Raw genomic sequence first — 17655 nt, forward strand, 5'->3', positions numbered from 1 at the left:
GATAGAGGGTTCCAGTGATTGACAGGCAAATAGAGAGGCATATATAGACACGCCTGCACAATGAAAACAACGATTAATGACATACATTTGCTTCATTAAGGGAAAAAACAGTCGCACATATTATGCATTATTAAGAGCATGAAATTCACACTCTATGACGGCACTAATTACTGATATTTCAACGCTTTAAATGATTTGTTAAAGCTTTTATCTTTATCGCAATGGGTCTAAATCAGAGAGAGAGAGAGAGAGAGAGAGAGAGAGAGAGAGAGAGAGAGAGAGAGAGAGAGAGAGAGAGAGAGAGAGAGAGAGAGAGAGAGAGAGAGAGAGAGAGAGAGAGAGAGAGAAAACTGTATCGTGCCGTCACCTTACAAGACAGCAAGAAAGAATTGCACGAGGAAGGTAAGGAAGGGGGAGGCAGGAACCCTTGCCATCCTTCATGACCTGACCCGTGGCCGTGACCTGCACTGATTGTACTACTTACCTGCTCCTCCGACCCTCGTCCTGTCTCTCACCTGTCTTCTTCCGCGTCAAAGTGTCACCCTTTTTCTCTGGCTCTGTATACTTTCATCTTTATCTTTTCCTTGTCAGCATTTTACATCTTTAAAGAATAATGGAAGTGATAACAATGGAAATGATAAAACTGACAGCAACGAAGGCAGTGGTAATGATGTCCGTTCATTTGTCTGTCTGTGCTTATCGGCAAAATTAATGATTGCACTCTGTGACAAATCCGTCGCGCAATTTTTACCTGGAAACTGTGTATCCATTACCTCATGTGCACTGTGTCATAGGATACACGAGGGTAAACATAACACGGACACATTTATACATAAACTACAAAATAAAGGAGTTTGAAAGTGTGTAAGTGCAAATGTCAGTGATGTCAATGAAGTAATGTTATTTAACTCTATGACGTGTTTGATTGGAGGCAATTTTATCATATCAAGAAGACAAAGGAAAATTCGTAATGCCTTCACACGAACACACTGATTCAATGACAAATGCATTTTCTCTCTATCTAGCAAACTAAAAATATTCTTTGCGAGATAACTCCAGCCATGAAAATAAAGACTAAAACATGACCCTGCCATCTCTATCGTGAATGTTAAGTTATTATCACTTTCAAAAGACACACCATGAACTAATGCTTTCACCGATACCTAGTTATTCTACATGGTTAGACATCTGAGGGATACACTCACATAAAAGCATTACACAGAGACAAATAAGTACAGCAAGTGTCACACATGTATTTATTTCTACATATTAATTTATATTATTTAGTTTAAATTTTACCATTTTATTATAATCGCGTTGTTTATCTAATGAATACCAAGCAGATTTCAATTTAGATATTTTAAAATGTAAAACTCTCACTAAGCAGTAATTTGGTGCTGCATTTTTGTCTTGACTATTATAACAGCTTTCAAATATTTCCGAAACCCGAAGTACCATTAAAATGTTGAGTATTTTTTTCTGTAACTTCTAGAACGTCTAACTCGAACATTCTTGTTATGTCTCTCTCTCTCTCTCTCTCTCTCTCTCTCTCTCTCTCTCTTAGTGTGTGTGTGTGTGTGTGTGTGTGTGTGTGTGTGTGTGTGTGTGTGTGTGTGTGTGTGTGTGTGTGTGTGTGTGTGTGTGTGTGTGTGTGTGTGTGTGTGTGTGTGTGTGTGTGTGTGTGTGTGTGTGTGTGTGTGTGTGTGTGTGTGTGTGTGTGTGTGTGTGTGTGTGTGTGTGTGAATATCCTTAATGAGATAAACATAAAAAACATCCAAACAACATAAAACGTACCCGACCTCCTTTGAAGAAATGAAAAAATAGCGAGCCTGTTGGACTCGCATCACTTTCATTAAACTAATTTTGCACCAGACCCGCAACTCAGATGATTAAAAAGTTTGCTGGGATCATTTTTAGGTATATGTACACTCATTTCACAAGAGATTGCAGACTGAAATAAATAAAATAGCGTACACACACACACACACACACACACACACACACACACACACACACACACACACACACACACACACGTATCAAAAAAATAATTAATCATCAAGTATACATCGCATTAAATCGAGACAAGCCTTATTTGATAACAAGAAATCTTATTACTTTTATACCTCGATCCAAAAAACTATTTACAAAATCGTAGAGCCAATTATTAGATGAAACAAATGTGCATAAAAATTACAAAGTGATTAAGAGAAGTTGACATTTCTTTTAATTCTATAAAAGGTAAAGTGGCCTGAGTTCTTTCCCGCTTTAAGTTTAAGTTTAACAATTTTTTTTTTTTTTTTTTCATTCATGAGAGTTCACGTCCTTATAGTAGACTCCAAGAGCAGTAAAGTCTCATGATATTGTGTGGTTTTCTTTTAGCTGCTTTATTATGTATAAGTGGCTCATATCTTCTTTCAAATTTCTTCCCGTTCTCGAGATTGGTTTTCATACAAACTTTTCCGTAATCAACGTTGGGCTATGAAAAATAATAATAAGAGTTTGCATGAATTTGGGAGTATGCTCAGATAAAGATGGTGATGGTTAGGCATATTATTCTATGCAGCACTTGAAAATCACATTACACCTCAATTCAAGGAGTCTTTTCCCGACATGTGTGCTAAGGAAACTAATTTGCGTAAAGTGATGTAATCTACAGTAGACTTAAAAAATAACAAACATAAGAAAAATTTAAACCTTTCGCTTATTTTATATTCAATACTCAATACTTAATACAGTGAATTCTACTGGAACACGATGGTGACAGTGTACCGCACGCCTGAGAAGCAAAATGACAAATCCTTCCATCATTTTCACCACCTCTCGTTCACATTAAGCAACAAACATTTTCTACGATCATTGTGAATTTTCTCCTTTCGTGTCACTGTCTTAAATTTTTCGCATTAAGCATTTTGGAATCTGACAATACTCCATTTTTCTCTTTTGGGCTCTTAGGTAACGAGCATGAAGCCAAACTGTTCTGAGAATTTTTCTTATGGATATCCTTCGTGTTGTTGTAATTTCCACACGGCTGTGTTGCCACCTGTGCCTCCACTAACACAGACCGTTGTGTGGCCGAAATGATACAATGTTTTCCTTTGATGTAGAACAATACATGATTACGGTTTTCAATCCTCACACCTTTTTCTTTCTTATTTTTTGTGCTCCTCCCCGAGCTGCAGAACAATTATTTTGTAAAACTACTGCTAGCGATAGCAATTACGATAAAAACTAAAATCTTATCCATTACACTCTATTTTAGTTTCCCTCACTACTTGAAGACGAGATAATGGTATTGATGACATAAATTTAGCTTTTTGCTATACTACTACTACTACTAATAATAATAATAATAATAATAATAATAATAATAATAATAATAATAATAATAATAATAATAATAATAATAAGTAGTAGTAGTAGTAGTAGTAGTAGTAGTAGTAGTAGTAGTAGTAGTAGTAGTAGTAGTAGTAGTAGTAGTAGTAGTAGTAGTAGTAGTAGTAGTAGTAGTAGTAGTAGTAGTAGTAGTAGTAGTAGTAGCAGCAGTAGTCATTATTATTATTATTATTATTATTATTATTATTATTATTATTATTACTATTACAATTATTATCATCACCATCAATCACCATTATGTACGTTTTCTTTCATTTTCTCTTTCTTTGATTCCTAACCTTTTTCAAAACTCAAGAGGCAGGATCAAGAGATTTTGTTCAATAATGCAGCCAGTAAACACTTCCTCTCATACCTTGTCCCTTTCATCTCTTGTCATTGCAGGAGACAGCAATAAGTGGAGCGTCAATCATGTTCGCAATAAACTGTAATTACCTCTTGTACACGTCAGCTCTGTCATCACGGATCTGCTTCAAACACCTCCCTTGATTCTTGTCCTTTAGTGCGCTCGTTTGTGTAAGTGTGTGTGTGTGTGTGTGTGTGTGTGTGTGTGTGTGTGTGTGTGTGTGTGTGTGTGTGTGTGTGTGTGTGTGTGTGTGTGTGTGTGTGTGTGTGTGTGTGTGTGTGTGTGTGTGTGTGTGTGTGTGTCCAGGTAACAAAGTACAGATTATACCCTCAGAGTCAGCCAGGAGAGAATTATGACGTAAAGACACATCTACTCGACAATCTCCACACAAGATCGTTTCAAGGTTTGATCATTCTTGGTAGACTCAACCATACGAACAGTCTTTCCACGGCTAATCTCGTCATGTCACCACTAATCCTGCACCGTAATATGACGATGACAGAGGGTAGAAAAAGCTTACAAAAAATGGTAATAGAAGCAACACCAGCAGTAACCCCAGCAGCAGTTCTTAATAGTAGTAGTAGTAGTAGTAGTAGTAGTAGTAGTAGTAGTAGTAGTAGTAGTAGTAGTAGTAGTAGTAGTAGTAGTAGTAGTAGTAGTAGTAACAGTAATAGTAGTAGTAATTAGAAGTAATTAGAAGCAATAGTTAGAAGTAATTATAAGCAGAAGTTAATAGTTTAAAGCTACTAATTGCTAGTAGTAGTAGTAGTAGTAGTAGTAGTAGTAGTAGTAGTAGTAGTAGTAGTAGTAGTAGTAGTAGTAGTAGTAGTAGTAGTAGTAGTAGTACTTGGCTACAAACATTCATCACGAAGTCAACTCTCTTGTTCGTCGCTTACAATGTACAAATTTTGTGTTCCCTCAATCATCCTAAGGAAGAGAAATATTCGTGGCTATGCATCCAGAGTCACGTGAATGAAAGAAGTAGAAAATTCGGCTCCACTCACGAACATAACGAAACTGAATCCACTCGTTGTTACTTCTGGGATAATGAGTGTCCGTACCGTTAAACGACACACACACACACACACACACACACACACACACACACACACATTCCTTCTCTCTCTCTCTCTCTCTCTCTCTCTCTCTCTCTCTCTCTCTCTCTCTCTCTCTCTCTCTCTCTCTCTCTCTCTCTCTCTCTCTCTCTCTCATTTAAATCTTTGATAATGTCACAACGTCTCCCAGAATTTAGTTTCTTTCCTTTTCGCGAATAATTCTTTCCTCCCTTGGTCGCCTCCAAGCAGACAGTCGCCATTCCTCGCCAGACTTCCCGCCGAGAAGTGCCTGGTGTGAGAGAGCCGCATGCCAGCCCTCGGGGAAAATGGCTCACTTACATCATGCGTGAAGCAATTGCTTTCTTTTTAAGGCAGCAAGACTCAGTAAAACAAAACGCATTAAAAACATTCTAAAAATCCTGAAACTATACAATGAAGTGTGCTCTGGTTCAACACGCTTCACTTCTCAATGAGTCTCGTCCCCTCACAAACGGATTTTTTGACGCAGATCGCAGACTCAATAGCCGGCCATCATGGACCAACTGCCGGACGAAATTCCCAATTACGGAGCCTGTGTCCGCGCTGGCTGGGCGTGGAAGGCATGGCAGTGTGTGGCTGATGCACCTCCCGTATGTCTCCCTCAATTCCTCTTGTTGCAGCAGCACTCATTGGCCCACCACTTGACCTTGCCGGTTATCTGAGACGAGATGCTACGGAAAGAATGTAAGGTTCTTCTTTTTTTGCCGAGTCAAGAGGAGACTGACCAAGAACATTTTAAAAATCTGTTCCATTTTTCCAGATGGCCAAAAAAAATAAAGATTGATATTCACAAAGTTAGCTTCAGAGGAGTATTGATGCTCCTCTTTTGGAACAATTCAATTCGTGAGAAGGAAGAAACTACAAACAGGTTGAGAGTTTTGTATACTATTAAAAAGGATGAAAGAGTGAAAATGCTGGTTAACTAGTGCATTAATGGATTGATGTGAGCAGAACAGAGATAAGAATAAGCTTTTATTGTGCAGTGTGGCCAATGGAATAGGAAAGGCATGCAATTAGGAGTCTGAGAAATAAAGGAGAGGAGTTACTAAGAGATCGTACATAGCGGCGGTGAGTGATAAAGTCAGATAGAGGAAGTGAGTTGATATGGCCAAAAGTTTTAAGGCTCCACTCAAGGGATGTATGTGTTTGTTCTCCACATATACCCTACAAACGTAGACAAGGCCCTGTACTGAGACGCTAAAAAACAGAAAAAAATGGCAGAAGAGAAAACTCAAATTTATGCAAGAAAATTTTTTAAATCATAATAAAATACGTTTCACATGATCGCCTGCAGATACGCGTTCGTTGATGTTTTGTGAATTGAAACTAATTTTCAACAATCAAACATTTTCCTCCTCGCTTCAGTGCCCCGGCGGCGGCCCCATCAGGCGCGTTCAGCAGCTCGGCGCCGCCCGCCCAGTTCGGTTGACTCGTCTCGCCGGCCGGAAATAAACACATAATGCCGCGCCATGAAGTGCACCTGTCGCTCCCGGGACACAATAATGAGGATTTACTTTACTTTTATCACGATTTTTTTTCCGTGCAGCCACCATATCTGCCACGCACAAGTAAAGCATGCACGGTTACCGCAAATCACGAGCCACCACATCAGTCAAACGCAGCCACTGATTTAAACTTTGTGGCAGGAAATAACACCAATACTTTCCTTTAATTAAAGACACACATAAATAAAACTCCAATTTCATATGAAATATCTCTTTGCTTTAACATTTACTATGCTTCTCGCTCAAAATTATGAATAATAATTACGTAAATAATTTAGGTCGATGAATGCTTTCCTTAACGCAACTGTCAAAGATCTACGGGGAAAAATATTGAACACTGCTACAATGACTACTAATAAACATACTACAGAAAATCTATGGTCGTAAAGGAAAATCTCTCCAAATTTTATCTCATTCACGTCGCTCTTTAAAATTCTCCCGCTAATTGCCTCGCTGATGAATCCCTCTCATCCCGGCCGTTCATCGTAGTGGTGTTTTCATCTTCCATCAGCCTTTCAGGCCTTCATTAGAAGTTCCCACACCACACAAACCCACTAACTGTTCCTGTCTCACACTCCCCCAACATCGTAAACACCACAGGATAATACTTTTTGAAGAAAAAAATATGAAATAAAAGGACATTTCAGTAAATTTACTGAATATATTACCATTTCAGTGGAACGTCTTTCTTTATTGTAGTCAGTGAGTTTTCTTCAGTCCACTGAAATAGAAACATGTTTCGAGGTGATCGACCATATTTTTTTTCTCTTCGTTGTTTAGTTTTCAGGCAGTTCACGGCAGCGACCGTTTTCTGCTACACTAGAAAAAAAAAATAATAATAATAATAATTGATTGACATTCAGGCAGACTGACAAAATAAGTGACTGACTAAATAACTGAATGAATAAATGAATAAATGAATAAATAAATAAAATGCAGCTAAATTCAGAGAGAGAGAGAGAGAGAATGTGTGTGTGTGTGTGTGTGTGTGTGTGTGTGTGTGTGTGTGTGTGTGTGTGTGTGTGTGTGTGTGTGTGTGTGTGTGTGTGTGTGTGTGTGTGTGTGTGTGTGTGTGTGTGTGTGTGTGTGTGTGTGTGTGTGTGTGTGTGTCAGCATTCCCATATAACGCAAGAATTTCTGGCGACCAACATCCGGGTTTCCGACATTTATTTGCTGATTCGGTGTTTTTTGGAGCGAATAGTGTTTCCTCTTGTTTCGTCCCTCTTGCACTAATCTTTATGGCAAACTTCCTTCCTCTCTCTCTCTCTCTCTCTCTCTCTCTCTCTCTCTCTCTCTCTCTCTCTCTCTCTCTCTCTCTCTCTCTCTCTCTCTCTCTCTCTCTCTCTCTCTCTCTCTCTCTCTCTCTCTCTCTCTCTCTCTCTCTCTCTCTCTCTCTCTCTCTCTCTCTCTCTCTCTCTCTCTTGCTCTCTCTCTCTCTCTCTCTCTCTCTCTCTCTCTCTCTCTCTGTGTGTGTGTGTGTGTGTGTGTGTGTGATGTCAGACAAAAATTTTTGGTTATTTTTTCGGAGCTTGTGTCGAGCACCAGCTTTCCTCTAACGACACTCCCTCATTTCACGTCTTTCCCTTCCACCAGCCACCACCTCCGTTACCTATTTCCTCACATTTCCCTTCCCATCCCGGCGCTTCTTCCTCTCCGCGCCTCACCTCCACCTGCCTTAAAAACACAAGTCCCTAAAAATTAAGACTCCTAATCCTGTCGTAATTCTCGTTTCCTCTACAGTCTTACTCCGTGTAACGTCTCCTCGCTTCACCTTCTCTCTCTCTCTCTCTCTCTCTCTCTCTCTCTCTCTCTCTCCTGGTACTCGCACTTGAAGGTAGCACCACCGCGAGTCACTGGGGATGCATCTCATTTTCGTCAGATTCAGAAGGTAAAGAAAACGAAAAGTGACGCCGAAAATGGTCAAATCAACGAAACAAACCGGCCAAACAATTTGTGTAGTCCCCTTTCCTTTTTTTTTTACTTTTCTTTTTTTTTCTATTCCTGCCACTCGTGCCCCTGTTAGCCTTGCATTTCTTGTTTTTGTTTTTCCTTTTTTTTTTTTTTTTTTTTTTTTTTTGTTTCCTTTATTTTATCCCGGTGTGTTGGCAGTTCTCCACGGGTGCAATGGGTGCGCAATGCCACCCTCCGCATGCATACCAGTGGGAGGCTGTTTATATGCAGGATCCTGGAGGGACGGCAGCTTACGCACACCCGATACAAAAAGAAAAAAAAAGTAAAAAGACGACGAAAACAAAAAAAACAGGATAGAAAGGGTGAAAGGCATAAGACGAGAGCTGCGCGAAATGAAATAAAAAAAAAAAAAAACGAAACCCAAGGACATAAGAGGAAAGGAGACAGATGTACGAGTGTAATAGGCGGCTGGGACTGAAGTATAAAGTGTTAGTGGCAGAGGAAAGAGAAGGGAGGACGAGTGCCATGAATAACTGATAAAATTCCGACGCCTAAGATGTTATTCCGCAAGAGGAGCAGGACTGGCCTTGTAATTTGAGGGAAGCGTAGACATTTTTCTCTATATGCAAGCCTGAAAGAGACAGATAGTAGTAGTAGTAGTAGTAGTAGTAGTAGTAGTAGTAGTAGTAGTAGTAGTAGTAGTAGTAGTAGTAGTAGTAGTAGTAGTAGTAGTAGTAGTAGTAGTAAGAGAAGGAAGGAGGAAACAAAGGAGGAGGAATAGGAGGAGGAATGAGGAGGAAAGAGGAGGAAGGAGGAGGAAAGAGAAGGAAGGAGGAGGAAAGAGGAGGAAGGAGGAGGAAAAAGAGGAAGGAGAAGAAAGAGGGGGAGGAAGGGAAAAAAATAGGAGAGAAATAAGGAAATCAAAATCAAAAGAAGAACGAAATTGAAGAAGACGAACAACTACAACAACAACAAAAACAACAAGTTAATTAAAAGAAAAGAAAGGTACGACCACAACAAGACAAACCGCTTGGAGGAAGCAAGTGGTGAGGGAAGAAGAAAGAGAAGGAAATGAAGGACGAGAAATTGATAAAAGAAAAAACACACAGAGGGTGAAACAGAAGAAGAAGAAGAAGAAGAAGAAGAAGAAGAAGAAGAAGAAGAAGAAGAAGAAGAAGAAGAAGAAGAAGAAGAAGAAGAAGAAGAAGAAGAAGAAGAAGAAGAAGAAGAAGAAGAAGAAGAAGAAGAAGAAGAAGAAGAAGAAGAAGAAGAAGAAGAAGAAGAAGAAGAAGAAGAAGAAGAAGAAGAAGAAGAAGAAGAAGAAGAAGAAGAAGAAGAAGAAGAAGAAGAAGAAGAAGAAGAAGAAGAAGAAGAAGAAGAAGAAGAAGAAGAAGAAGAAGAAGAAGAAGAAGAAGAAGAAGAAGAAGAAGAAGAAGAAGAAGAAGAAGAAGAAGAAGAAGAAGAAGAAGAAGAAGAAGAAGAAGAAGAAGAAGAAGAAGAAGAAGAAGAAGAAGAAGAAGAAGAAGAAGAAGAAGAAGAAGAAGAAGAAGAAGAAGAAGAAGAAGAAGAAGAAGAAGAAGAAGAAGAAGAAGAAGAAGAAGAAGAAGAAGAAGAAGAAGAAGAAGAAGAAGAAGAAGAAGAAGAAGAAGAAGAAGAAGATGATGAAAGAAGAAGAAGAAGAGGTAGAAAAAAAAGAAGTAAAAGAAAAAGAAATAAAAAGTCAAGGTACAGGAGGAGGAAGAGAAGCAAGAGGAGGAGGAGGAGGAGGAAACGGAACAGAGCGGAAAAAGATAAGAAAGAAAGAAAAAAAAATGGAAGGTAGAAGAGGACGAGAAGCTAAATAAAAAAAAAGCATTAACAAAGAGATAAAAAAAAAAGAGAGAAGACAGCGAGGGAGAGGAAGAGCAAGAGGAGAAGGAAGAAGAGGAGGATAAAAGACAGGAGCCTGCAGAAGAGCACAAGCACAAGAGGCAATGAAACTGTCACTCAGAAACTTTCAAATCCAATACAGCACTGCGTCAAGAGAGGCTGTATTTGGCATGTGTGGGTTGCCTGGGCGTGTGAGCAAGTCCGGGGGAGTACTTGGCTTATGCGAGGCGACGACGGGGAAAGAAAAAAAAAATTGACTCTATGAAAAGCGTGCAGAGGGAAGCCACTCTAACATCTTGCGGGACAAAGGCGAGACGGAGGGACGTGCTGGGGAGATAAGCTAAACATTCATCCAAGTGCGAGGATGGCTGGGAGCTGGAGAACACAATAGGCCGCCTCAGGATAGTAATAGTAAGATGTCAGGTCTTGTCATCCTAGAAGATTAATTAAAGCGGAGATTCAATGCTCTATCCTGTTTCTTTTTTTTTTAATCCGTAACTAATAACCAAGAATATGAGAACTTAAAGGAAACGTTCTCTCTCTCTCTCTCTCTCTCTCTCTCTCTCTCTCTCTCTCTCTCTCTCTCTCTCTCTCTCTCTCTCTCTCTCTTATGTATCCTATTGATTAGCTTCAGTTATGATTTTTAACTCTTTAATACTTCTTTTTCTTCTCTTTTCTCCTCCTCCTCCTTCTCCTCCTCCTTCCGTGACGTTCCTTTGAACCATGTAAAACAATCCGGTTTTTATAAGTGTGTTAGAATCTCCACTTTCATAAAAACCCCACTCAACTTTCCTCGATAATTGTCCCGGCGTTCAATGTTTCCTTCCCTTCATCCCATAAGATAATCCTCCCTACTGCCAAACATATTCTACCATTCTTCTCCTCAGCTTCCTCCCTCCTATCCCCTTTAATAAGTCCCAGTGTGCTCCCCTCCACCCTTCCCCTGCCGCTTCCATTCGGCTCTTCCAATAAGATTTCGACAGCCTCTCCTGATCTTCTCTTTCACGTGGCCTTCGAACGACGCGTTTTATTTGTTGCCTCGGTGTTACATTCCTTATGGAAATTTTCTATTCATGAGGCGCTTTTTACCTTCATTTCCACCAGCTCGTCCTTGTGGAGGAGAACGCGACAGTATTCTCCAGTATTTCCTTTATAATTAAGCGCAGCACCGACAGCCATCTATATTCATTGCAACACTTGTTATTTTTTTGCGCCCTCCCTCCCAATTACGTCTGTGTTTGCTGCGACTAGATGTCCTACACTATAACTTTTGCTGTTGGGAGGCCATGCTCGCACGCGCGCACACGAGTACTTACTTAATAATGACTTCAAACGCTCTCATTTTTACCCTTCCTTCCTTCCCTCCTCCCTCTTGCCCTTCCCCGCCCACTCCCCTACTCCTTCCCCACCCCTTGCGTCATTTAATCTACTCACACAACTCGACCCTCTTGTTCCACCTCGTTTCCCGGGATAGTACAGGATAACGCTGATTCCTCCTGCTCTTCCTACCCTCCACCGCCTAACCCAGCCCAGACCAGCCCCACCAGCCAGCCAGCCACACCCAGCTGCTAGTGTATATAAGCCGGTCTTTCCTCGTTGTCCTGAACGCTGCCTTACATGGCCAATCATCTACTTATTCATTCCCTCCTTGTTGTATTGTCTATACTTGCTATCTTTCTTTTTTGCGTTACAGTAGTAGTAGTATTTTTTAGGGTTAGTGGTGGTGGGAGTGGTGGTGGTGGGAGTGGTAATGGTATTAGTGGTGGTAATGGTATTGGTGGTAGTGGTGATGGTAGTCTCTCTCTCTCTCTCTCTCTCTCTCTCTCTCTCTCTCTCTCTCTCTCTCTCTCTCTCTCTCTCTCTCTCTCTCTCTCTCTCTCTCTCTCTCTCTCTCTCTCTCTCTCTCTCTCTCTCTCTCTCTCTCTCTCTCTCTCTCTCTCTCTCTCTCAACAACGGCTGTCGCAGTCGGATCATGATCCCAACAGGTGCCAATCACCTGTCTCCTGAAAGGGTTTGGCCTTGAGATATAACAGACCTTTGCTGTAATATTTATTTTCTCATGTTCATATTTTCCTAACTGATTGCTAAGTCAACAGGCAAAGTAGGCAATAACACTCATGGCATCTTCAAAAAATAAAGCAGTAACATAACGTCTGCACTCAACCGGAAGCAATCTTCTTCCACTACAAATCAAGTTTGCGAAATACTTGGAATGAAGCTCAAACTGACTGGCATATAGAATTGCAAAACATAATCTTCTGAACCCCTAAAAGAAATTTCCGCCATCACAAGCAAGCAAGATAGACTAATACCATATTACACCTTAAGAAATAGGTCGTAAAATTATTAGACTAGATTAACCACAATTTCCACGTCTGACGTTATCCCCTTAAGGAGAATACTGCTGGATTATAATCATTTCAGTCTGGTGATAAGGACGAACCTTTCCTGCACAATGTGTACCCAAAGAAGGAATCTGCCTAAGATTGAAAATGGAGGAGGAAAAAAGCGCCTCACAGATACAACAAAAAATCTCTCTCTCTCTCTCTCTCTCTCTCTCTCTCTCTCTCTCTCTCTCTCTCTCTCTCTCTCTCTCTCTCTCTCTCTCTCTCTCTCTTTCTCTCTCTCTCTTTCTCTCTCTCTCTGCAACAAGACACACGCCTCCAGATAAAAGGCATCGCACCAGCAGGCTCAAGAGTAGTGACCCAGCCAGCAGGGGCCACCCAGTGACACTCGCGAGCTGCAGGGCGGCCTCGCTGCCACGCTCATCATTTTAGCCAGCACGGTTTTCTCTTCTACTTTGTCATGAAAGTTACGCAGACCAGAGTAAAATATGAATAGATGCGGCCATATGTTTAAATATACAACAAGAAACGAGTCACCGGAAAATTGTTGACTAGAAAAGTGAATTCATATGCCAGAAAAGAGAGGAGGAAGGTAAACATATATATCACAGTGGTGCAAGAGAAAGCTACAATGGAAACGTTTTCATTTTCTAATTCGTCTGATGTGAAACTATGGAGACAAAGAAGATAAAATGTATCGTATCGCAGCGTTCAGATTGTTTCATAGCCGTATCCGAAACACAAGACACTATGACCTATCTTTCCATTGGCTTACTGGCATTTATTACAGCGCACGCACACCCACCCGCTACCCCCATCTCCACACACACACACACACACACACACACACACACACACTACTGTTGATTTATCCTTGGAGAGAACAAACAGTACAGAAAGCGCTCCCCTACCCGCTGTTATGTAAGCACTCGAATTCTCTCCTCTTCAGCTTATCCCAAACAAAAGCCACAAAGGAATCAACCGAACTGATATCATCCAGCAGCTGCTGTCGAAAAGTGAAGAAGAAAAATAGATCTGTAGCACGACATCTGGTTCGCCACTTACACAACACACACACACACACACACACACACACACACACACACACACACACACACAGCTTTTCTATATTCATTGTCATGCCTTTCCTTTTTTCTCCCTATATTTTCACTCACGCTTTATCCTCCCTCGCTCTTTGCTAAATCCGCACCATCTCTTCACTCTGGTTTCCCTCTCCCACGCTCCACACGTTTTATTGCAATGATAACAAAGGTTTTCAGATACTTTTACACATTATAAGCCTTCATTTCTTCACCTCTTCCTATTCTCTCTAAACCTCGTCTGCGAACTGTTTAAGTAAATTTGTACTGCTTAAATGCTCGAAGATCTGTTTAGTCATTTGGAAAAGTTTGTGATTTTTTTTTCCATATTCCCTTCTACCTAATTCTTTATATAAGTGTTGCAGTGTTTTGTTTATGGTACTGTCTTGCGGCACGACAGTAGTGTACGAGTACGAATACGTACAATGCGTTGATGAAAGGAAAAAAGAACATGTTTCATGCTTCTCTAAGTTTTTTTTTTCTTTCAGTATGTAAATCTTCACTGAAAGAAAAGTTATTCTCTCTTAAGATATTTCCATAATAATTCAGTACTGCTTATATTAGAATCTATATTTGTTATGATTGCAAATAATGTCTAGCCAGGCACATTCTTTTACAATATTGAATTCATCTCGTTTATAACACTAACAACCTCTATATTGTATGTCACACTGCCGCCATACCTGGTACACATTGCAACAAAATTACATACTTATACAAGTTAGGAATGGTGATGTACTTTATCATAACAAATACCTTATAAAGACACACTCTGCTTCCTTGGGTGCGGAGAAGTAGAAAATTCACATGATCATAGTTGCTTATCCAATAAAAGTAATTTATTCCAAGACATTATTATAATATACAGTGTTATGAATATTGAATCACCGGTAGAATGTTCTGAGGTAGGTGAATATATATATATATATATATATATATATATATATATATATATATATATATATATATATATATATATATATATATATATATATATATATATATATATATATATATATATATATATATATATATATATATATATATATATATATATATATATATATATATATATATATATATATATATATATATATATATATATATATATATATATATATATATATATATATATATATATATTATATGGGAACAAAACAGCGACCAGAAATGTGTTGGCCTGTTGGCTCATTACTACATGTACGAGTATGTCTATTTAGAAATATGAATTCAAAGAGAGGCTGACTTGCCTTTGAGGGACACGCTCACTTTAAGGTACTGTACATCATCTCGCTAACGAGTGGAGGGTGTTTACACGCTTGCACTACTACTTGTCAGGGCTTAGCGCCACTAAATATGCTCCTTTCTCTAATACCATGATTAAATACTTTTTGTCCTACCCCACACCTACGCTAATGATACCATCCTGTACTTATCTATTTCATTCGTAAACGTCCCAAGTCTTCAGGAAGTAATCAGTTGGGTCAAGGAAGCCACAGAACGCTTAACTTCAGATCTCTCTAAAAATTTCTGATTGATGCAGAGCAAACTTCGTATTTTTCAGTGCCTCAGAAACTCAATTCCTCCATACGTCAACTCAACACAACCTAGCAGACAACTATTCTCTTTCCTTCGATGGTATTGAACTGCCCCCCATCTACACTGAACATTCTTTACTCATGATCTAAACCGGAAACTTCGCATCTCATTTTTAGTTAAAATAACTTCTATGAAGTTAAACATTCTGATTCGTCTCCGCCAGTTTTTCTCACCATTCCCCCATCTCCATGCAAGCCTCATTGCACAAAACTCTCACCCTTATTCTGTCCATCTCTCTAATCCAAGAGTTAAGTAGTATTCGAAAACATTTATCCCTTTTTCTGGTAAACTCAGGAACTCCCTCCCTACTTCTGCATTTCCATCTTCCCATGACGTGAACGCTTTCAAGAGGGAGGTTTCAAGAGACTTCAAGATAATATTCCTTGATTTTCATGATATTTTTTTTTTAGGGACCGTCACTTCAGTGGGCCTTAATTCTTATTGTCGTTTGTATGTGTTCTTTTTTTTTCCTTCTACTGAAATTACCAGATTCATTTACATCATTCTCCGTCCAGAGATAAATAAACTAAACAAACCATTGAATAGTACCTGTGACCACCGCCTTCATTTCAGCATTTCAATCCCTTATTCTAATTCTCCCCCAAGCCCCCTTTTCATGTTGCTGTGTGTGTTCCCCGCAGCATGAGCTTGTTGTGGAGGCGCGGGCTGGGGAGGCTACCAGCGAGACGCGCGTGGTGGTGAGAGTGCAGGACCAGAACGACCACGCCCCGGTGTTCATCCGCACCCTCCACGAGACACAGATCACTGAGGAGGACGATAGACACCTACCCAAAGTCATCCTCACGGTGAGACACACACATGCAGAAAGAGAGAGAGAGAGAGAGAGAGAGAGAGAGTGTTGGGGGGGGAGGGGTGCGCAAATGACCTTATAACATTAAGCAAAACTACTGCATGCTTGTTGGCCCTGAAGGACGACATTGTGCTGCTCTCCAAATCCATAGATATCATAAGTAAAATCTGAATATTGTGAGACTTTCGCACTCCGCATGGGTCGGGAATTAATGTACAGAAATGTGTTGATGATGGAGTTGTGAACACAGTACATGTACCTGGTCACCCCGTTCACTGAGGACGGCTCCACCACCTCAGCCATCAAGGTACAGAACATAGGCAAAGCAAAATGTTCCAAGCTCTCAAATTTGTGTCTTTCACCAACAAGAATAATGACATCCCTTTTACCGTCTAATGTGGAGTATTCGCAACTGCTCTGACGCTATACAGTTGCGAGTCTTGGCGCATCAAGCCTATTAATTAACAAGCAATACATGTGACATATCAAACAGCTATTGGGAGTTCGTAGGGATATTTCTAACGACCTCTGCCAGACAGAACTAGATAGAACTAGACTCTCCATCCCGAATCTCCGCTTTTGCACACGACATCCATAACGACCTTACTGGTGTGCAATTGTCACTAGAAAACATAAAAGAGACACTTAGAGCATAATATTCTAGTAGGTTAGACATGTACAATACAATTAAACCTCATTATTATGTACACGGTATATACACCACTAATGGCGGAATGAACGAGCACGAGCGTGAGTTGGTTCCGCCTGCAAGGGTGCAAGGGTGCTGACACTGGCTGGCAATGGAGGAGGGCCGCTGGAATAGGAGTGGGAGAGATAGCCTGTCCATGGAGGAAAGATTGTGTTTGTGAGGACAGGTACAAAGATAGGAACAGGTAGTTAAATATTTCCCTCGCACTGCAGCCTTACGCCAACTGTTCAGCTTTACTATACCAAGGAAAATTTATTTATAGAGGGAAGAGATTACCGTAGTCTGTCATATCTGGCAAGCTGTCCTCTCTGCATCCCACTTTATTCAGTTATCCTGTTGTCCTGTATGTGTGTGTGTGTGTGTGTGTGTGTGTGTGTGTGTGTGTGTGTGTGTGTGTGTGTGTGTGTGTGTGTGTGTGTGTGTGTGTGTGTGTGTGTGTGTGTGTGTGTGTGTGTGTGTGTGTGTGTGTGTTTCATCTTGGTATCAGTAAATATTTTAAATTATTGATTTCCTATCCCGTGAATATATTATTTATAAAGAAATGTTGTATTATCGGGTACTACATCTATTTTTTTTATTCTGGTTTTGTTTTAGCTTTTGCTCGATCTATTCATTTTGATTTTTTTTAATTCAATTTTATCATGTCCTGCATCTCAAGTCACATGATTCCAATCGTATTTTTGCTTTGTCTATTAGTTTTATTTCACTGCTAGACTCCATTTTCGTGTCATGTTCTTGAAGCTTTTATTTTATAGATCTATTTATTCATTTTTATTAATTGTGTCAGTGTGCATCCTTTTCCTTCTCACGGGACCTGCGCCACGTCCGCCCACACATCAGTGTATTACTGTTGTTTTGCTTGATATTTGGATCATTCGTATTATTCTTATCAAGACAAAATTCTTAAAGATATCTATCTATCTAACTTTGTGTGTGTGTGTGTGTGTGTGTGTGTGTGTGTGTGTGTGTGTGT

The 17655-nt window shown here is 40.0% G+C and overlaps 1 protein-coding gene across 3 annotated transcripts in view; it reads left to right on the forward strand.

The window, feature by feature from the left end:
• Positions 1-17655, forward strand: part of LOC123514985 (putative neural-cadherin 2) — a 380060-nt gene that overhangs the window by 290285 nt on the left and 72120 nt on the right. For all 3 annotated transcript variants that reach the window (XM_045273290.1, XM_045273292.1, XM_045273291.1), the window contains one exon: positions 15804-15968. In XM_045273290.1, the coding sequence (XP_045129225.1) occupies positions 15804-15968 (165 nt within the window). The remainder of the gene's footprint in view (positions 1-15803; positions 15969-17655) is intronic.

This window comes from Portunus trituberculatus, chromosome 38 (genome assembly GCF_017591435.1).
Source record: "Portunus trituberculatus isolate SZX2019 chromosome 38, ASM1759143v1, whole genome shotgun sequence".
Classification (NCBI taxonomy): Eukaryota; Metazoa; Arthropoda; class Malacostraca; order Decapoda; family Portunidae; genus Portunus; species Portunus trituberculatus.